The 21,674-nt window shown below is 39.0% G+C and overlaps 3 protein-coding genes across 8 annotated transcripts in view; all 3 read right to left on the bottom strand.

The window, feature by feature from the left end:
- The window catches only part of casc3 (casc3 exon junction complex subunit), a 32,132-nt gene extending 27,247 nt beyond the window's left edge, over positions 1 to 4,885 (bottom strand). For 3 of the 4 annotated variants that reach the window (XR_013817314.1, XM_079827078.1, XM_079827077.1), the window contains exons 1-4: positions 4,687 to 4,885; positions 3,793 to 3,817; positions 3,505 to 3,560; positions 639 to 839 (exon numbers count right to left, since the gene is read on the bottom strand). Coding sequence is in view for 3 of the 4 variants with exons in the window: in XM_079827078.1 (XP_079683204.1) it covers positions 639 to 839; positions 3,505 to 3,560; positions 3,793 to 3,817; positions 4,687 to 4,872 (468 nt within the window). In the remaining variant the exon portion in view is untranslated. The remainder of the gene's footprint in view (positions 1 to 638; positions 840 to 3,504; positions 3,561 to 3,792; positions 3,818 to 4,686) is intronic. The other variant, XM_079827076.1, reaches the window with a different exon arrangement.
- A 788-nt stretch (positions 4,886 to 5,673) lies between these two features.
- Positions 5,674 to 14,408, bottom strand: msl1a (MSL complex subunit 1a). The gene is made up of 9 exons (XM_079828264.1): positions 14,344 to 14,408; positions 13,015 to 13,743; positions 12,643 to 12,836; positions 12,072 to 12,307; positions 10,817 to 10,881; positions 6,963 to 7,030; positions 6,751 to 6,875; positions 6,577 to 6,649; positions 5,674 to 6,481 (listed from the first exon to the last, which is right to left on the bottom strand). Exons 2-9 carry the CDS (start codon positions 13,633 to 13,635, stop codon positions 6,391 to 6,393), a joined length of 1,473 nt encoding a protein of 490 aa, XP_079684390.1. The 5' UTR covers positions 13,636 to 13,743; positions 14,344 to 14,408; the 3' UTR covers positions 5,674 to 6,390.
- A 206-nt stretch (positions 14,409 to 14,614) lies between these two features.
- Positions 14,615 to 21,359, bottom strand: LOC307129490 (major histocompatibility complex class I-related gene protein). 3 transcript variants are annotated; one of them, XM_079821947.1, is made up of 8 exons: positions 21,300 to 21,359; positions 17,827 to 17,862; positions 17,207 to 17,467; positions 16,226 to 16,498; positions 15,827 to 16,117; positions 15,396 to 15,514; positions 15,271 to 15,292; positions 14,615 to 15,178 (listed from the first exon to the last, which is right to left on the bottom strand). In XM_079821947.1, exons 1-8 carry the CDS (start codon positions 21,343 to 21,345, stop codon positions 15,144 to 15,146), a joined length of 1,083 nt encoding a protein of 360 aa, XP_079678073.1. In that variant the 5' UTR covers positions 21,346 to 21,359; the 3' UTR covers positions 14,615 to 15,143. The 3 variants fall into 3 exon arrangements, with proteins under 3 accessions (XP_079678073.1, XP_079678074.1, XP_079678072.1); XM_079821948.1 differs by having other exon boundaries at positions 14,615 to 15,175; XM_079821946.1 differs by having other exon boundaries at positions 14,615 to 15,292.
- Positions 21,360 to 21,674: the final 315 nt, after the last annotated feature.

The following is a 21,674-nucleotide window of genomic DNA, read 5'->3' as shown; positions in this document are numbered from 1 at the left end:
TGAAGTGTACCTATGATGAAAATTACAGGCCTCTCTCATCTTTTTAAGTGGGAGAACTTGCACAATTGGTGGCTGACTAAATATTTGTTTGCCCCACTGTACATATTGTATAAATAATATATACAGTTATACAGTATATATGTTATACAGTAGATTTAACTACTTCTCAATGTAATAATACTAACACTAATAATTATTACAATTACAACTAATAGTTGTGCATAGAGGGTGCTTATTTTTCACTTCATCTTTTTATAAACAATGTTTACTTTTAAACATCATGTAGCCTTCAAATGTTTTTTTATGAATTATCTACTTATAATGATCACCATCATAAATAAACTCATTTAATTTAGTATTTTTATCAAATAGTTAAATAAAATAGTTCCAACAGATTTTGCTGGTACTGACATCGGTACTGAGAACCGTAAAACTTTAATGGCATTGGTACCGACTACTGGAATTTGGTACAGTGACATCCCTATTCCACACAGCAGCTCACGCTGTGTCATCCGCTAGGTTACTGTATATCAACATAAGCAGTATTACCTATATCTTTCATAAAAAAACATATCAATATATCTTACAAATTTGATATACCGCACAGCCTTAAGAAAAGATGTTCTGTTCTTCCATACCTGTCCGTCCCCACTCTGTCGCTCCCCAGCTAGATTCTCCTTCTCATCCGTTTTAACTTCCTTGACCTCTTCATCTCTCTCTATCTCCTCTGCTTCAACAAGCTCTTCAGTCGGGGGATCTGCAGTGGGCTTCGGTTCAGCAGCAGGACGTGAGGCCTCGTCATCACTGAAATGCTCTCCTTCCTCCTCATCCTCTCCTCCCTGAGAGGAACACAATTGTCAAAAAGCTCTCAGGTCAGGAAACACAAACCAAAATGCTCACACTGCACAATCAATCTCCTCAAGGTACATTCACACAATTTTTAGAAACACAAAGCTATAAAACTGCAAGAACAAATGGTAACGCTATTTCAAAGTGTGCTTGTTACACGTTACATGAACTTGCAAGAGAAATTATTACTTATGCAATATGTACTTGCAGTAAATTATGCATAATAATTACAAGCAACTAAATCTAAAGTACAAGCACACCTTAAGATAAAGTATAACGGAACAAATAAATATCAGCATATTTGAACCAGAATAAATACAAACATTTGGTAACACTTTATTTTAGGTTCCAATTCTCACTTAACTATTTGCTTATCAGTATGCATATTACTTAGCCTGGATGCCAGCCGAATTTAGCCCCGCCCACAACATTTGAGGTCGGGCAGTTCGGTCTGGACTTGATCCGTTGTGGAGTAACTATGCCCGAACAGGAGCTATTCGGACCAATGAAATTGTCAGGGCGGGCTTTATACGATGATGGACAGATGATCAACAGGAACGTAACCATCCACGACACCAAAGAGCGCTTGGGTTGAATTTGTTCTAATCCTAAACGGAGAACTTGTTCGTATATGCATTCACCTTCACTATTTCTCTCAGAAATGATGATCGTGATGTAAGTACACTGTGCATCCTTAAATTATTTTTTACCACCCGGCAAAGATCGTTTACACTCATCTAAATTACTTCTTCCAGCGTTGTTTGCTTTCACAACAAAACCCGCCCAATTGCTACTCAAAATTAGCCCAAAACAAGACTGGAAAAAAATGGTGTTTGGGGGGTGAAATGTGTGTTTTTTTTGGCAGGGTTGCCTGCTAAAATTCGCATTCCTGGGAATATCACATAATTGGGGTCGCTTCAACCTGCGGACATGGTAACAATGTGTGTTCTTGACATTTGACAACTAACGTTATGCGTCGCTCCGTTGCTCTGATTGGTTGTAGGTCTATCCAATTGAGGTCTTTCCTGGTTCGATTGAAACATGCCCCATAATTACAAGCCAATGGAGAAGTATCAGACTCATATTCATATGTAAAATGTGTGCCTTGAATGCAATGTAAGTCGCTTTGGATAAAAGCATCTGCCAAATGCATAAATAAAAAAATTAAAAATATTCTGACTAGAATTGAGTATGACAACATCAGGCTATATATTACTAGGATATCAGCTGTTTATTAGTACTTATAGAGCACATACTAATGCCTTATTCTGCATCCTTAATCCTACCCAATACCTAAACTTAACAACTACCTTACTAACTATTAACAAGCTCTAATTAGGAGTTTATTGGGGAAAGTCGTAGTTAAAAGTTAGTTAATAGTGAGAATTGGACCCTAATCTAAAGTGTGACCAAAAATTCTCTCCATTAGCAAAACGAAAACCATTAACTGAACAAGGCAGAAATAAAATATAAATATCAAATGAAAAACTCAATTAGAAATGTTGCCCAAGTGAAATATGTTTAAGTACTAAAATTTCTAAAACTGGAATAAGAATAAATAAAAGACAAATAAAAGACAAAAAGCACCAAACAAAATTATTAACTTAATTAAAATCACCACTGAAAATATAAAAATAAATCCTATAAATAGCCAAATAATATTAATATTAAATATTAGCATCAATTGATTTCACTAAATCAAGAATAGGGGTGGTCGATATAGATATGTTCAAAATTCAATTATAATTTAGTAAATTAAACACTTCACAAACAATGCTTTCTTGATCTCATGCATTTACTTTCACTATTTATATAGTATGTGCACAAGACACAGTATACTGTATGTTATTACAAAACAAAAACATGCCCAATGTAAAAGAATAAATAAAATAAGTTCATGGTTGTTCCACTTCGGAAAACTCTCCTAAACATAGAATTTTGAAACGGAGCAGATTGTGTTTGTCTGACTCTATAGTGAATGAAAGCCAGCTTTATGTAGATCTGAACGATAGGAAAGGGTTGCTAGGACACCAAACAAAGTGACACGAACATCAGCATCCAAGGCAGCCCAGACTGAACCCGATGAGCGGAGATCTACAAAACCATCCAATTCCACTCCGCGGGTGCCACAACCTCACAATCAATGAACCCGAGCGCTCTCTAATATGCCTAAATTACCTGATGATAGGTCCTGCAATCATCGAAATACTCCTTGCATAAGGAGGAAGAGTGGATGGCGGATCATACCAGCAAGGTCTACTAAAATTAGATGAGGACTACAGATGCACTAACAGCATGGGGCTCGGGCATTGGCAGTACTCATAATGCCCCGAGAGATGAGCAAACCACATGTAATGCTTACAACAATCTCCCCAGCGGAGTCTCTTCTAAATCAGTTCGTTCGAAATCATAATTATGACTAAATTAAACTATAATCACAATCTCAAATCCAAATTCTCCACAAAGAAAGGGTAATGCTCTCACACAACACATTGCCTGCAATGGAGACATTTTGTACACCAACACACACACACACACCAGCAAGCAGTCGGACCGCCCAGTCTGGATCTGCACGGATTCATTGCAGCATTGTCTTTTACAGAACAGATTGATTTCCAAACAAATCCCCTAAACTGTGTTGCCATAGAGACTTACCTCCGTGTGGGATCCATTCTCCTCCAGATCAGCACTGTCATAGTCAGATAGCACTGCTGAAGAAAAGAAGCGAGCCATTTCAGCAAGTCTGTTCATTTCTGAGAGCAAATAGCATACGACTACAGACTACAGTCATCAAGAGTGACAGTTCATAACCATTTAACATGAAAATCACATATTCATGAACCTACTGGACTACAAGCATAATTTGAAACCTGTGAGCTTGTCGTCAAAACTGAAATCACAAATATACAGCAGCAAAAAGACAAGTGAAAGATGTAGACTCACCTTCACCAACGCCATCTTCACTTTCCTAAAAAGAAAGAGATCAGAATCAAATATCCAGGCATTCAAAGCACACTTAAAATCAACCAATGCCTTGTCTACATGTCCAATCAAAGTATTAATGGATCTGAAACCAACAATCAAGAAAGGCAAACTTGATAATTCATATGGCAAAAACAATGATGAACTTCCTCTTCGTGGTCAGCAGCTTTTTCTCATCTCTCATTGCAGAACAGCAGTCAGAGTGACAGATCAGATGTCAAGCATCTACGAACCTCAAATGTTATCCAGCTTGCTTATCAAAACCCTCAATGTCTTGTGCAACATATCCAAGCCAACCAGATGTATCTGCCATTACACGCAACAACTAATTCATCTTTGTCTAAGCAATGCATCCGGTTAGATCAGTGTTTCTTAGCCCCATTCCTGGAGGTCCCCCAATTTACTAGACATCTCAAGGGTCTCCTTAATCTGTGACACACACAATTCAGTTCAGGGAGCCTGTTTAGTGAGCAGTTGGGGGTGTAGGATAGAGGAGACATCCAAAATGTGCAGGGCAAGGCAACCTCCGGGACCAGGATGAAGAACCACTGAGTTAAATGATGGAAAGCTAGTCATTTTAAGGTCAAAAGGGGTCAACATAAAAACTGCACATTAAGCAGAACCACAGACACATCGGGACTGTAAAGGATCCCTATAAAATAACTGGGAATAGGCGCATGTTACACAACATCTACATCAAGAGCTGGAGACAAAAATCCCACAACACATCAAACTCCACATTTATGTCACTCCTTAAGACGTATTTAAAAGTGTTTAGACCGTTTGAAACGCTACAACCCGCACACACTCAGATCGGCCCTGATTATAAAAGCAGATTTATAGCCACACACTCACACACTCCGACTCATCGTCTCTTTTGGTGGCGACGTGCTCCGCTGGCGTTTCGACCGGCTCGGGATCTCTTGCGCGAGGCTTCCGGCTGGCCGAGGAAGATCTCCCGCCCTCGGACCCCGAAGCGGATTCGTCCTCCTCCTCGCTGTCCTGAGAGGCGCGCCGTCTCCGTCGCCGCCGGTCCGCCATCTTAACTCTCAAGGAAGGGAAAGCGGATCTGCGCGGGGAATTGTGGGGGCTCGTAAGTTCGTCATATCCTCTTGTGCGTCAGAGGAGACGCTTGCGAGTGGGGTTGTTCAGTGACAAATGAGAAATTCATTCTGTGCGGTTTCGTTTTTGTGAACCCACGAGCTGTAATAACCTGGCAATAACAAACACAATGCACCTCTGGCTAAGTCTAAAACCATGTTACATCACTGTTTTCCCTTCATTGTGAAATATTTATGAATTAATTCCGCATTTTTTAGGTAAGTACATGATAATAGTAAAATACCATTTATTTTGAGTAAGTTACATTTAAGTATCAAGGTACACAAAAAATTGATAATTCAGTACCTTTTCCAAGGTAAATAAAAAAAACGAACTGGTTTGGACTGTGGACATAATAGTACAGCAAGTACATTTTAAGTACCATCGTAGCCTGCTTTTTTGAGGAAAGTACAAAAACATACTATTTTGTAAAGGTTCCCATTGTGCTCTTTGAAGTTCATTGGAGCATCACAGTACACGAATATAGTTACCATTTAGTACTGTAATATATTATATGTGTAATGGCAGTACCATGTTTAATTTTTTGTTTACAATTACAAAACTTGACTCTGAAATACTTACCTCTTATTTCGATTTCTCACACACAGAGTATAGGTTAATGCTTTTAAAACTGATGACTCCTGCAGTGATGCAATTTGTTTGCATCAAATAGTTTTGCATTTTTTACCAAGACACTGCAGCTGAGCATATTCAATTTATGAAAAAATATCATATTTTCTTCTACTTAATTTATTGCCAAAAGAACAGCAATCGTTTGAAAAAGAAATTCAGTGGATGTTCTTAAACTACAAGCATGTCTCTAAAAAACCCATCTGATTTCATTCCAGTGGCTCACAATTGCATCCCATTCCTATGCACTTTGTTCAAGCAAAACATAAAGGTAAATTAGAATTCGTTAATTTAGCATTCAGAACAATTAATCATTAAAAACAAAAAACAAGGCACATCCATAATATGACTTATTTTAATATTTGAAATAATTTCTTTAGCTACAAGTATCTTACACATTTTCTATGAACAAAGCCTTATATTACAACAAATAGTAACCGGTTTTCACAATTAGTCCCTCTTTTTTTCCTTTATGTGACAGAACTCGCATATAATCAGCAAAAATGCAGCATGTACAGTCAGTTTTGATATTTAACAGAAGATGTGTTAGGGTAAGCTTTGGTCGTGAACACTGAAGTGTTACATTCAGCATTATGATCATGGTGTGTGGTTGGGAGAGCTTGTTTCTCAAACATTACATAGCAAAACACATTTTCTCATGGATACCAAGCAGGGGACTTAAGGGAGATCCAAAAACAAATCACCCTTCAATCTGCTTCAGAAGATCCAAAGTGCAATCTAGGCGAGTATGAGAGATAAGAACACAAGGACAAGATTTTGCTTCAGCGCACAGGATGGTACAAATGAAGCTGCTTTCTTGTGATGGTTTCATTTACGACATGTCCGATGAGGCGTCCGTTTCTTGGTCACCTCTGCTCGACATCGACTACGCTCATCCACCCAGGGCAAGACAAAGTTTCTGTTGAAATACAGTGATAGAATAACTTGTATAAATTGCAATTAAATCCATCCACATGTTAAAATACACATCATTAGTGTGAAAATTTTACTTACTGCTGTTTCAGGTTGGGAAGAGGTCTTCCAAAAGCCACCACTGGCAAAAAGGGTGTCACCATAATATACTCCACTTGGGAAATACACAGAAATAAGCACGTTAAAAGAGTGGACCAAAAACTTTCAAGGCACATTGGGGGGGGGGGGGGGGGGGGGATCCATCTGCTGACATACCATCTTCAAGGTCTGGATAGAAGGAGAGCATCTCTGGTTCGCTTTCCTGAATGACCTTCCTCCTGTTCATCCTCTGCTGTAGGCGTTGAAACATCCTCTGCTCCCGAATACGCTGGATATCCCACCTGAAAAAGAGAAATGAGATTAAAGGATAAATAGATTCACAATGCACTCATCTACTGGCACTACACATAAATACAAAAGAAGCACACCTCTTCCTCCTCTTCTCGTCTAGTTCGAGCTTTGAATGTCTCTTCAGAAAGACATTATCATCCAGACACTGCACAGAAGAAAGTATCAGTATTTAGATGCATTACTAGGGCTGAATGATTAATTGAAATAACCGAAAAAGAAAGAACCGAAAATCACAATGTGGCTTAATGCTATTATCAATTCGCAAAGGCTATAATGTAATTAAATATATTATGTGCAGCACAAGCAGTTCATGTTCTGCTGTTTTCAGCATCTCACAGCGGATTGGGTTTACAGTACATGCAGCTCCACACAAATTCCATTTTCATCTGCTCGGAGCTCTTGGGTTGCTCATAATGTGCATTTGGGAACACAATGCCACAAACCATCTTCTCAAACTTGTAATAAGCGCTTATAATCCAGCTGTTATCAACAACAGCTCCAGTCTTTTAGAGTGTGATGCTACAAGCTTGGCACACCTATTTGTGGGCAGTTTCTCCCATTCTTCTTTGCAGGACCTCTCAAGCTCCATCAGGTTGGATGGGGAGCGTCGGTGCACAGCCATTTTCAGATCTCTCCAAATATGTTCAATCAGGTTCAAGTCTGAGCTCTGGCTGGGCCACTCAGGGACATTCACAGAGTTGTCTCGTAGCCACTCCTTTGTTATCTTGGCTGTGTGCTTAGGGACTTGTCCTGTTTGAAGATGAACCTTCGCCCCAGTCTGAGGTCCAGTGCGCTCTAGAGCAGGTTTTCGTCAAGGTTGTCTCTGTACATTGCTGCATTCATCTTTCCCTTGATCCTGACTAGTCTCCCAGTTCCTGCAGCTGAAAAACATCCCCACAGCATGATGCTGCCACCACCATGCTTCACTGTAGGGATGGTATTGGCCAGGTGATGAGCGGTGCCTGGTTTCCTCCAGACATGACGCTTGCCATTCAGGCCAAAGAGTTCAATCTTTGTTTCATCTAGTGTTAATTTCGTCAGACGAGACGAGACTAAATATGTTCGTCAACGACCTTTTTTTCCATGACGAAGACGAGACGATGACGAGACTGCACCAATGTCCAAAACGCTGACTAAGACTAAATTAACATGCATTATTGTTGACGAAAAAGGACGAGACTAAAATGTTTTGCATAAAATAAAAACTAAGATAAAATCTCTCTTAATTTTCGTCTACAATCGTCTCTACTTTTTCATCATGAGATAGAATATTCAGCTGTTCAAAATATTCCGAATGGGTTCGCGCTGTTGCTCATGTGGTCTCAGCAGCCTGTCATCTCGCGGCGGCGCGCGCGGTCACGTGGTTCCCGGAGCGCTCAATACTTCTAGCGCTGTGTCAATACATTTGAATGGCTTCACTCTACAGGTGTTTGCAGCAATTTTTGGTAAACAGTACAGCATAGTGTGCATTGATTATTACGTCAGCCACATTTACGGTATCATTTTATTATGGAGAGTGGTAGAGATGCAACATTGTTAACATTAATGTTAATGTTTTTCTTGTATTTAGCCCTCTTACTAATTAGTCACACATACTCATTGGTGGTCAAATGTGACCATACACCTTAACTATTTTAAAAATAAATAGCCTATATTTTAGTTAAATAATATTTATTGAATATTTTGAGGAGATCTTTTGGTACTAAATACTATTTGTGCAATAAGTATGGTCCATTAATGACCACTTAAAACATTTTTCTTCTAATATTTGTACTATTTATATTACAATTACCCCCGGTTTCACAGACAATGCTTAAGCTAATCCTAGACTAAAATGCATGTTTGAGCTATTTTAACCGAAAGAATCTTGCACTGACAAATCTTAAAATATGTCAGTGGCATTGTTTTGTCTCAAGATGCACACCAGTAATGTTTTTTTCTTGGGCACATTTATAAAAGTTACTTAAATGTCCTAATTGAACTAAGGCCTAATCCTGGCTTAGTCTAAGCCCTGTCTGTGAAACCGGGCCTTAGTGTAGTAATTAAGGTTAAAATAGAGAATTCCAATGCAAAGAGGAGAATCAAAGTCATTTTGTGGCTGGAAAAATTTAAATTTTCACTTGTAATGCCATTACCCACTGGTGCCTGTATGTCTCTTTAATAAATATACATGTAGTCTAGTTGCTCAAAAAAGTATTGCAGATCATAACTGCTTACTTATTTGTAAAATTTTAAAATGTTAATAATAGTGAATAGTAAAGAATACAAGCAAATATAATTTAACCCCAGAAAAGTAAAAAAAAAGTGCTAAAAGACAAACTTATTTTTCCTTATGTACAGTAGGCTATATACATATGAACCGATACTGAATCAAGATCGAAATCAATATTTGTTCCCATCGTCTCATAAGCCAATGCTGATTTTAGGCACGCTGTAAATCAACCAGTTAGCTATGGTGTTGTGGCACATACATTATGCAGGTTATATATATTTTAACTTATTTTGCCACACAATATATTGAGTTTTCTTTTGCCTAAAACGAAGAGACTTTTAGTCGACTAAAACTTGACTAACAAAAAAAGATATGTGAATGACTAAATATGACTAAAACTAACAAGGACATTTGGCACATTAAAAATAGGTGATAAAATTAACACTAGTTTCATCAGACCAGAGAATTTTGTTTTTTATGGTCCAAGAGTCCTTAAGGTGCCTTTTGGCAAACTCCAGGCAGGTTGTCATGTGCCTTTTACTGAGTGGCTTCTGTCGGGCCACTCTACCATACAGGCCTGATTGGTGGAGTGCTGCAGAGATGGTTGTTCTTCTGGAAGGTTCTCCTCTCTCCACAGAGAAGCGCTGGAGCTCTGTCAGAGTGACCATCGGGTTCTTGGTCACCTCCATGACTAAGGCCCTTCTCCCCCAATCGCTCAGTTTGGCTGGGCAGCCAGCTCTAGGAAGAGCCCTGGTGGTTCCAAACTTCTTCCATTTACGGATGATGGAGGCCACTGTACTCATTGGGACCTTCAATGCAGCAGAACGTTTTCTGTACCCTTCCACAGATCTGTGCCTTGACACATTCCTGTCTCGGAGGTCTACAGACAATTCCTTGGACTTCATGGCTTGGTTTGTGCTCCGACATGCCATGTTAACTGTAAGACCTTATATAGACAGGTGTGTGCTTTTTAAAATAATGTCCAATCAACTGAATTTACCACAGGTGGAGCCCAATCAAGTTGTAGAAACATTTCAAGGACGATCAGTGGAAACAGGATACACCTGAGCTCAATTTTGAGTGTCATGGCAAAGGCTGTGAATACTTATATGCATGTGATTTTTTTTAGTTTGTTAATTTTAATAAATTTGCTAAGATTTCAAAAAAACTTCTTTCACATTTTCATTATGGGGTATTGTTCGTAGAATTTTGAGGAAAATAATGAATTTAATCAATTTTGGAGTAAGGCTGTAACATAACAAAATGTGGAAAAAGTGAAGAGCTGTGAATACTTTCCGGAGCACAGTAAACGCTTAAGGGTTTAACGTTTGAATATGAAGAAACTGGGACAGCCATACATGCAAGTACACAGTTGTTCTGTAAAATAAATATATTACTTTTCTTAAATACTTGAAATGGCATTATTGCAATAGTATTACTTATTTTGTATTCTTTTAATATATAATTACTATTATTTTATTTTTAAGGAGTAGAAGTGATGATAATACTACATTTTATTATTTTATAGTTATTGATATATAATAAAAATGTTCTGGCCAAATTATGCAGCCCTACAAACAAGTACAGTAAACCTGGAACAAACATGAAACAGTTTAAATTCCAATCGTAATTTTAATCAGGAATCTTAATTTTTTTTTGCAGTCCTATGCATCACTGAATGAAGCATTGCATCTTGAGGTGCTCACAGTTCTTACTAACCTCAGGGATGTCTGATGCCTCTTTCTCCCCCAAAGGCTCCAAGATACTCTCCCGCCAAGATGGAACTACATACAGATAATAATGGTTAATTTGAGCATTTTTAATATACTTTATATTCAATATATAATTAAAGTCAATAACAGAGATTACCGTAAAACTTCAAATAATAGCCGAGTCCCAAATAGACGCCTGTCTCTTTTAAACGCCTGGTGTGACGACAGGTTTGGGTAAATAAAGGCCGGTCTCAAATAGAGGCCGGGTCTGTTTTTTAGTATCGGGTTGTATTTGATCTTCTAAAACCCGTCAGATCGTCTGTTCTATGTTTTGATTAGATTTCACGTGACAGACGCAACCGTTAATGAACGACTCCTCACTATGAAAAACATAACAAAGAGGTTAACGAACTTTCAGTCTTTAGCTTTTCTTAATTCTCTCAATACCACCATGGAGACACATAGAAAAAAGTATGATTTGACATTTAAGCTGACAGTTGTCAAATTTCAAGCGTGGGAAAAGCTGGATACGGAGCGGCTGAAAAAGTCCTTCAAGGTATGCTTGCGCGCACACGTGCGCATGTGTGTTTGTGTGTGCGAGGGAGAAAGAGGAGATAATATATTTCATTAACTTCGGGATGTTATCTTAGGTATGTGGCTGTGGCCTGACAGTAGCTTCTGATGGAAGCGAGGAGATCCATTGTTTCAAAGAGGGAGAGCCGTGCGCATCTGGGCGGGAGCTGTTAGTGCAAGCAAGGCAGGCAGAGAGAGTGAGGGCGAGAAGAGCGACGAGGAGGAGGAATTCGCCAATGAACTTGTAATTGAGGATCGCGGGTATGATGATAGTGATGAATAGAGTCATTTTCTATCACATGATTGCAGTTGTTTTACAGGGTAGCCTTCACTCTTTCTTGTTGATGTGTTTCGGGCAACAAGTTCATATGCTCGATGGATTTTAGCGGTAACGTTAACTTATATTGTTCTGCCCATTGCGGTCACATCGTTTCGTTTTTTGTGCTGCCAATAATCAAAGACATTTCTTACATTAAATGATTTTTTAAACACATTCAAATTAATTATAAATAAAACGTAATATAATGTTGTAATCTCCCGCTGTCATGCTTGAACATCTCAACAGTAAATTAAAGGCCTGTCTCTTATAGACGCCTGTTTCAAATACAAGCCGGTGCAGTTCGGCGATTTGGGTAAATAGAAGCCCGGGCTATTATTTTACGTTTTACGGTACATCAATTTCTCCCCACCTGCAACTGTGTCTTCATGTACAGGTGAGGATTCTCGCCACGGCGATGGTGGCGGCTGATGCCAGCAGCAAAGGTACATCTCTGTGGTAGCCAGGTAGGGCATTTCCTCTGAATGAGACCATTCAATTCCCATCTCTTCCTGGGGTTCCTCCTTCAGATCTAGGACCTGTGGTGGTGGTGACCTGGGCTGCCCACGTTGTGACCTACCCATCCGAGAGTCTTGGAAAAGAAACCTCCTTCAAGAGGGGAAATATTAGAATGTATTTAGTTTTATCAATTAAATGCTAAGAACTTCATTAGTTACAGCACATTGGTTTGAAGAAATGTTAAAGGAATAGTTCACCCAAAAATGAAAATTCTGTCATCATTTACTCACCCTCAAGTAAAATAAGATATTTTGAGAAATATCTCAGTGTTTTTTTGTCCATACAATTGAAGTCAATGGTAACCAAAACTGTTTGGTTTCCAATATTCCTCAAAATATCTTCTTTTGTGTTCTGCAGAAGAAAGAAAGTCATACAGGTTTGGAACTTATTAAAATATTTCAAAAAAATCTAATTGATGTTCATACCTTTTCAGGCTTTTTCCTCCTCTTCCAAAGTGCATTTGCTTTGGGGTTTGGATCTGCTCCTCAGAATGCTGGACATAATCTGAGGCGGCGGTCTCGGCCTCAGGTTCCCTACGGCGAGGAGTCTGAGAAGAATGGGATCCATCTTTTTTCACCATCTGCAGCCGCCGCTCCATGCGTTCGATTCGTACCATTAGCTACAAACATACACCCGTGTTAGGCTGTGTATTAAGCATTGGGTTCAGGTGAACAAGTGTAACAAAATAAGAAAAGTGGGAACTATGAGCACGTCTAGATTAACATTTAAATATGCCCATCTTTTAAACTTATATTTCATAGAAGGAGAAGAAAAAAAGGGCAATATTATTAGCGTACCATCTCTTTTTCAGCTTTGAGGTCATCAATCTCTTTGTTCTTGTTGTGTAGTTGCTTCTGCTGCTGTTCAATCAATTCCAGTTGCAGCAGCAGGATCTGTCGGATGCAGCTGGTCTGCGTGTCCACAAGGCCTGAGCCTTTCCGACGCTTCCCATCGGGACTGTTCTCTGGCGAGGGGATCCCCACGACCGCCCCCACTTGCCCTCCATCTCTCCGCTGATTACTGCCATTTGACACCATAGGATCCATCTTCCCCACGTGGTTGTGTTTGGCCAGACAAAACAGTGATTTGCTTTTGACCGGGGAACCTTCAGCCCCCATCTGCTTGGTTGACGGGAGTGTCAAGGCCTCCGGCTTCTCCCAGTTCTCCTCCTGGCCGAGGTTCCCTCCTGGAGATTGGTCAGGGCAGCTCAACACGCTCTGTTGGCTGATCTGTGCTTGGCTGTGTAAGTGATGCTTTTGATTAACACTGTTGTGGATTGTGCTCAACACGTTGGTGGCGATGTTGAGGCTTTCCTTTTTCAGGCCAGCCAGGGATTCATGGGCTCCTGCTGGTTTTTTGCTGAGGCTTGTGTCCAGTCTGTGTCCTTCACTCATGAACACATTGGATCGCATAGTCATTGCGACTTGCTCCAGTTGGAGATATTTTACCAACACCCACCTCTACAGATGAGGGGGATTTGTGACAGGCTGGATATGTTTCTTTGAGGCCCCATTTCTATAGCCATTCTAGTGGAGAATAACAAAATAACGGAGTTTATTGCAGAATTTGACCATGTATTTTTCTCAGCAAGGTAAGAAGTCTAAAATTGGATAAGTTGATAAATAAGTTGCAAAGCAAAATTTAAACACAGGTATACAATGGAGTTCTGCTTGATATGCAGGAGTCCAGGACTGGTCATATTTCTAAAAATAAATATGGCTAGGACAAGCTATCCTTCTTCACTATCTCTTGAATGTGCATTGGTACCTATACATGCATTCCATGCATTGTTTACTGGTTCGGGTAGGACATCGTCCAGCCACCGTTCACATGCTAGCGACTTACTTAAGTTAGGAATTTTTTGATCTACAACGAAACACCAGAGTCATGCACGATCAATTATCTGGGCACAGACAGTGTCCACCATTTTAGATCTAACGTTACAGCCAAAACAATGACAATACTTTTCAGCAGTTCGCTTCGTCTGCTATTGAGGGACGATGGCGCCATTTTAAATCATGCTGCATATATTTAAATAATATAGGGAGCATATCGCTAGCACCGAGCAAATCGTTCCTTATAATTTTACATGTTATATAAATTGTCCTGACCCCACCCGAACTCACCTATCACCTTCCTTTGGCTCACTTTTCGATTTAGTTTGAATGTGCGCACGCAGCGCATGCGCGGTGCGTTTGGAATCTGATTGGACGGGTGCAGAACAGCACTTCGTGGCGCGCGCTTGAGGGTTGGGTTTGAGAGGTTTGCATTATATGACATCATGCAGAGGCACTGCAGATTTATATGCCCATTTTTAAAGGCATTGCAACATCACGGCAAATATCAGTGAAAGAACCGAGAGCTTATTAAAAAAAATTCACAGACAAAATATAACAAATGTTTGTTTATCACCTCAATAGTAATAGTTCGAACAGTTTAAAAAAAACATAAATATACAGTACTACCGGATTAGTGAATAAATAAATGCTGATGAGTTCTGATTATCTGACAAGGCATTCTGGCAAACAGTCATGCAAATATAGGCTACACTGTTGGGTGCACACCTATATGTCATTATTAATATAAATCACACAGATAGGCTACTTTTGTAAAACTTACAAATATTTTACAAATACTGAAATATTCAACACTATAAAAGACAAAATCTGGGTGTAATAAGAAGATTGACATTTTCTCTTTAAACTGGTAAGAAAAAGAAATGTAATTAAAACATATTCTCTTAAAATAGTCTTATTTTCTTATAATCAATGTGTTTCCCCCCTCAGAATGCTAATGGAAGGGTTTTTTGTTGTTGTTGTTTTTTGTTTTTTTAAGGATTTTTTTTCCTTTCAGGTCAGTCATTTTATAAATACAAAATGTCTCCAGTCTGTAAATGTGAACAAATAATGTAGTGCCTCTTCAGACGTTACATCTGTGTTTGTTCTTTGGTCTGGTCAGCTGCTGAAGAGGGGAAAAGAAATCACACATTAATAAAACATACATATTTAATTTACTTAATAAGAAATAAAAGTTTAGCTGGTCACAACACAAACCTGAAGCAGGCATGTAGCTGACCTGCAATATAGACAGAAATACAATTATGAGGCCTGGTCAGCAGAGGTTAGGCCTTATAAATATAATTGTATGCATTAATAAAGCAGTGTAAGTAATTCTGAACCTGCTCAGGCTGTGTATATGTCTTCCTCCATATTTTAAAGGCAGCCAGAGCTCCAAACACAAGCAGCAACAGCAAAAGTAGCACAGAGGGAACCACAATAACAGGATCAGGACCAGGTTCTGCAATCAATCAATCAATCAATCAATCAATCAATCAATCAATCAATCAATCAATCAATCAATCAATCAATCAATCAATCAATCAATCAATCAATCAATCAATCAATCAAATCAGTGTGTGTGTGTGTGTGTGTGTGTGTGTGTGTGTGTGTGTGTGTGTGTGTGTGTGTGTGTGTGTGTGTGTGTGTGTGTGTGTGTGTGTGTGTGTGTGTGTGTGTGTGTGTGTGTGTGTGTGTGTGTGTGTGTGTGTGTGTGTGTGTGTGTGTGTGTGTGTGTGTGTGTGTGTCAAAGTTTGCCCTATGAATTTAATACCTATACTGATGTCAAGTTTGTTATCCAGGCCAAGGTGAGTCACAGTACATGTGTATGTGTGCCTCTCTCTTTGCTCTTCAAAACTGAGTTCCACACTCTTCCTCATCTGGTACGTTCCATCAGCATTGGGCAGCAGTTCTCCTCCCGTGACCCTCTCCTCATGAACTGGCTGGCCGTCTTGAAGTAGGGTCAGATTAATGTGACGTGGGTAAAAACCTGTTGCCAGGCAGGTCATCTGAACTACACCCGTCTCACTACAAAAGCGTTTAATCATTCTCACTCTGGGCTTTACTGTCAAGGAAAGAGTGAAACACATTAAGCAGGAAACATATCATTAATGTTTTCTGATCCAAATAAATTAAGAGCGAACTTGTGGATGTTATATTAACTGTCAGCTACCTCTTGCCATCACACGCTTCTTCTCCTTTTTTAGATATTTCCTAAGCTGACTAATGCACAAAGGGCGGTAAAAGTGGGCATACAGCCATGCATCATTCTCCAGCTGTGCTCTACTCTTTATGACAGGCCATTTCCAGTGAGTGTTTTGTTCTCCATGAACGTTATAATGTCGTTCAAAGCCACTCTCGCTGTTAAAGGCCTCCAGCGTCATCATTCGGCCGGGCTCATCATGGACAAGTTCACATCCAACCAGCCTCTGCTGCACATGAAGGCCTTGGGAAGAAATAGAGTCTCAGATGCACATAAGAAAGGATGGAATTCTGAATTCTGGCAGCCCTTGTTATGGCATTAACACAAAGTTCACAGAACACGCTATAATTAGTGATGCTGTTGTGCACTAGAACAATAAGGTTACCAATCAAAAGTTTGGTGAGAAAGATTTTTTTTAACGTTTTTGAAAGAAGTCTCTAATGCTCACCAAGGCTGCATTGACTTTTTATTACAAATTATTACAATTATTAATTATTATTATTATATGTTTTTTTCTATTTTATTATGTAATTTATTTCTGTGATACGAAGATGAATTGTCAGCATCATTACTCCAGTCTTTAGTGTCACATGATACTTCAGAAATCATTCTAATATGATGATTTGCTAATCATTATCAATGTTGAAAACAGTTGAACTGCTTAATACGTTTGTGGAAACCGTTATACAGTTTGTCAGGATTCTTTAAAAAATAGAAAGTTAAAAAGAACAGTATTTATTTTACCACATTGACCACTTCCACTTTTAGTCTGTTTAATACAAGTATGAATAAAACTAGGCCTGTTAGGATCATTCTTTTTTAAGGAAAAATCCTACTGACTCCAAACTTTTGATAAATACTCTGTGTACATAATGGACAGATCTGAATTAAAATATTTTTTTTCCAGGGCACTCTCAAGAGAATAACAAAAGACCATTAGAGAATAATTACCTCTTGTATAATTTAAGTAATCAATTAAGTAGTATGCTTTGGTTTTCATGTCCTCGTGAATGTCTTTAAAGACTGTTGATATAGTCATTTGCTCCGTGACATTAACAGATTCTTGCGCTGTCGCAGGGACAAAACTTCTCTCATCTGCGTTATAGTGACCCATGACAATATCATCCAGCTTAATGACTGCAGTGAACTCTGGGAATGAGACTGATTTGTCTCCAGTCAAAAATGTAGCAAAGACCCATAGCGAATGTGACCCTGTGAGAGAGTAGAGTTAGGATACATTTTAGATCAGAGATTCTGGTTACACTGTATTTTAGGGTTTCCTTGTTACAGTGTAATTATACATTTAAGTAGGCTACTGAGTAATATTAATTCACTACATGTACTATGATTAGTTGCATGTAATTATGCATAATTTATCATTATTGATATAGTAACTACATGTAACAAGGAATACATGTTTTTATAAACAAAAAAGTGAGCATGCAGAGCATGCAAATTGAAAGCAAGCAAGTCTTCAATGATGATAATTGTTAGAGTATATAATGAAGTAGAATATCAAAACATGTGCTTCAGGGTTAGTGCTGCAAAACTGTACAAGTTATCTTGCTTACCTGATTCAGAAAACACAGGGGCTGACAGTATAAACACTGCAGAGATTAAGTAAAACATGCCTTTTACAAGGTGTTTAAAAGGTTAAAGATTTCCACATTACAACATCAAAAGACGAATTAGATATTATCTAAGTTTCAGCATGATTCTAAAGGCAATATTCGGGTAAATCTTTGCTATAATTCAGCACCGTCCTGTGGGCTACTAATACTTCCTCATTGTTGTTGTTCCTCATTGTTGTTGTTCATTCATGGAGGTGTGGTTTCAACACGCGTATCACCGGCCACTAGGGGAAGCAAATCAAATGCGTCTAAACTGAACGTAGAACCTTTTTTACGCTTTATTATCAACCAATGTTAACGTCCATATTACATCAGAAGAACATATCACATGTTTCACAATACAACATAAATTAAAAAACAAAGAGAAAATGAAAGGTGAAAAAATTAAAGAAAACAACTCAAATCTATTTTTAGATTTTGCCATCACATCTGCACATTTCTGAATGTGGAACCTTGGAATGTATATTTAAAATATTGGCAGTGGTTGACAGTTAAAGTGTTAGGTCACTGATGAATCATGTCGTTCCAAACCAAAATATGCTTTTGAAAGCTTTTTGGATAAAATCTGAGAGATTTCTGACCCTCCATTGACAGTCTATGCAACTGAACTGACACTTTGACGTAAAACTATTAAAATTGAGCGGTTTAAGCATTCTTTTTTTGGAGAGACTGCTTCTCGATTGGGCAGTCAATTTAGAAATCTTGAATTTATTGTTGGTTTTACATGGGTTTGGAGCTTAGAGCACTTTCAGCAGGTCAGGATGAAAAGCAAGGTTGGTGTTTACTCACTTACTCTGACAGTTTAGGAGACAATCTTAAACCAGCTATAAGGCAGGCCATTTTATATTTGATTGTTTTCTTTTATTATTATTAACATTTATTAATTTAGCAGATGATTTTATCAAAGCGACTTATGGGAATGAGAGGAGAATATAACAAGCGATTTATCATAAAAAGGCAATAAACATGATAGGTGTAGGTAATACAAAGTTTCAGACATAATTTAGAATAGTAGAACAGGGAGAGATTAAGGAAAGTGAAAGAATAGGGGGGAAAAAATTTAGCTGACGGAAGAGATGAGTTTTCGGCTGTTTCTTGAATATTGTCATTGATTACTCCACCAGCAAGGAACAGTGAACGAAAATGTTCTGGAAGTGATTTTGTTTCTCTCACTGAAGGTACCATGAGGTGCCGGTCATTTACTGACCTCAGGCTTCTGGAGGGGATGTAGACTTGTAGGAGAGCAGAGCCCATGGCAGTTATATATGCAAGCATCCATCAAGACAGATAAACGGAGGTGTGATGTGGGTTCTCTCTGCCTCATTGATGACCAGTCGTGCTGCTGTGTTATGGATCATTGGTAGAGGTTTGTGGTATTTGAAGGTGAGCTGGTCATCAAAGGTTACCCCAAAGTTTCTGACCAAACTTGATGAGATTATTGTTGATGAACCTATAGCTGGCTGGTGAAATTGTGCTGTATAGACGAAGTGGCAAGGAAGACAAGAAGATCTGTCTTTGCTAGGTTGGATACTTCCCAACCTTGAAAGACCTACCTGTGAGGTAAGATTCAAACCAGCAAAGATGAGTTCTTGTGATGCCCAGTGATGAGAGGGTGAACTGGGAATTATAAACTAGCTGAATAATTTACAGTACCATAAAAATACTTGGAATGTGAACTGGGAGTTTGAGATCTTGGGGACAAAAAGTAGAATTAGAAAAAAAGTAAAAGTAGAACTGTAATTACCATTCTTCTCCACTAGACCGCACTCTTTGCCAGGTTTGTGCTATTGTCATTCACAATACTACAAGTGTAACGCTGAACCTCACATGTATTCAAGTAGGACTCTTTAATATTGTGTAAACAGTAAGATTATGATTCATTATATATAGGGTAAAGTGTACAGGTTTGTAAAATTGTTCAAAACAAGGTGTTTTTGACAACGTTAATTTGTAACTTCTCACATGGTAATTAAGTAGTGGATAAGAGATCCCAAGAATAGCAGCTATATAGCAGCCTAGGCTATATCAAGATAAGAATGATCAATATAATCCTGAATGCAAAACATGCAAGGTCAAGGCCAGTGTGAGTTCAGTTAGGCCCATAACAGTGCCAGAGTCCACCACAGAAAAAAAAAAGTTAGATGGAAATAATTTAAAGCCTATAAGAATAGTATTGGCTAGATTAATTAATACAAAACGTGTTTATCGTCAAAGCATGTCTATAACGTTAATACAGCAGCTAGCCTGCAGCCTACTATCGTGTAGGATGAATCCACGTTTAAATAGATCGACAACCCAATTAGGCTACACGGCTTTGGTTTCCCTCAGACCGCTGAGATGTTTACGTTAATGGATGAACGAGACAACCCGCTTTCCACGAAAATAGAGTGCCGGGTCGACGCCCACTTTACTGTTCCACTTCAGAGCTGAAGTCGTAACAGCGGCCCGCACGTGGAGCAGCCTTGTGACCGCCCGCATCCGCAACAGCACATTCGGTGACGACACACCCTTATCACGCTCCTGTGCGTGCAGCACTGTCCTAGGTGCGGGACAACTCACATGGCGCACGGGGACCCTGCGACTGCAGCGAACGGGGAAGCATCAAGCATGCCTCTCTGTGCCGCATCGATGCATGGAAGAGGTTTCGAATATCGTTTATTATATTTGCTTGAGGATTGAACGGTCCAGCGCGAGCGTTTCCATCGTAAAGCCCAGGCACACGCCAGAGAAGACTGGCTCGAATCAAATTTGAAGTTTGAAGACGTTCCTGAAGCTATTAAACTATACTAAAAGTCGTTTAAAGTAGGCTATATTAAAAATATGTTTTCATCTTGAAATGGCGGTGTTATGATACGAAACCCCTTTCCCGCGCAGAACCAAAGGACGTTAGCCTTAAAATGAGCCTCGTGAGAAAGGGATTAACTCGACCACCGGATCACTCCAAGTGAAGTCATTTTTAGGAATATGTGATTAAAGGAGCAACTGTGAGAAAGAAAGCGCCCTCACTGCAGTCGCTGAGACTTATTGAGTCACGCGGACAGTAGGTTAGGAGGCGGCTCAAAGTGACCTACATTCATAATGCTGCAGTTTAGTCTGCGGATTTTAAAACTTTATTTTAATTATGATATAGCCGTGTTATAGGTATATAGAGCTATACAGTGTTTGTTACCAGTGATTGTCTTTTTTTTTGGGGGGGGGGGGGTATTTTTAGGAATGTTTAAAAAAAATCGATCTGTTAATAGGCTATTCATCTTGCTCAAGCTTTAATTAATAAAGAAAAAAAAGACAATCCCAAAATGGCTAAGCCTTTAATTGTCTTAACCACAAATTATCGATCAGGAAATTAGCAAATTTAAGACATTAAACCATCAGAAAAACATCAAAGACAGAATGAAGTTTTTTGCAGAATATACCTAGTTGTGTGTGGAGTGATGAATCGCAATGAAACATGAGTTGCATAGTAATACTCCAGATCTGTGTCTTTGAAAATCTGGTGAGCAATAGCCTGTAACACAGCACAGTGAAGCAAGGAGGAAGAGTTGTCATTGTGTGGGGAGGCTTTTTAACTGCTGCTACTGTGAAAAGTCATTTAAAATGTGAAAAATTGTTCTCTAAAGAAGAATGATCAGATGTTATTTTTCAACAAGACTGCTCCTGCAAATTTAAAAGACAACCAAGAAGTGGCTTGAGTAAAAGTCCATTAGGCTCATGTTTTGGGTCAGAGTCCAGATTTCAACCCTGTCAAGCTATTTGAACTAATTTTAAACTCAAACGAACTGACATTTTTC

This window comes from Gobio gobio (assembly GCF_949357685.1).
Source record: "Gobio gobio genome assembly, chromosome: 1".
NCBI classification, from domain to species: Eukaryota; Metazoa; Chordata; class Actinopteri; order Cypriniformes; family Gobionidae; genus Gobio; species Gobio gobio.
Note: the sequence above shows the minus strand (reverse complement) of the source record. Positions and strands in the feature narration are given on the sequence as shown.

Bases quoted from the DNA above. Each gene is read 5' to 3' on its own strand.
- msl1a (XM_079828264.1), bottom strand. From the start codon at position 13,635: ATGACTATGCGATCCAATGTGTTCATGAGTGAAGGACACAGACTGGAC. The intron at 10,882-12,071 runs GTGGGGAGAAAT...ATCTGTATGTAG, and splicing joins ACATGAAGACACAGTTGCAG to TTCCATCTTGGCGGGAGAGT. The intron at 6,482-6,576 runs GTAAGTAAAATT...GTATTTCAACAG, and splicing joins CTTCCCAACCTGAAACAGCA to AAACTTTGTCTTGCCCTGGG.
- LOC307129490 (XM_079821946.1), bottom strand. From the start codon at position 21,345: ATGCAACTCATGTTTCATTGCGATTCATCACTCCACACACAACTAG. The intron at 16,118-16,225 runs GTAGCTGACAGT...TTTCCTTGACAG, and splicing joins GAAGCGTGTGATGGCAAGAG to TAAAGCCCAGAGTGAGAATG. The intron at 15,515-15,826 runs GTATTAAATTCA...GATTGATTGCAG, and splicing joins CAAACTTGACATCAGTATAG to AACCTGGTCCTGATCCTGTT.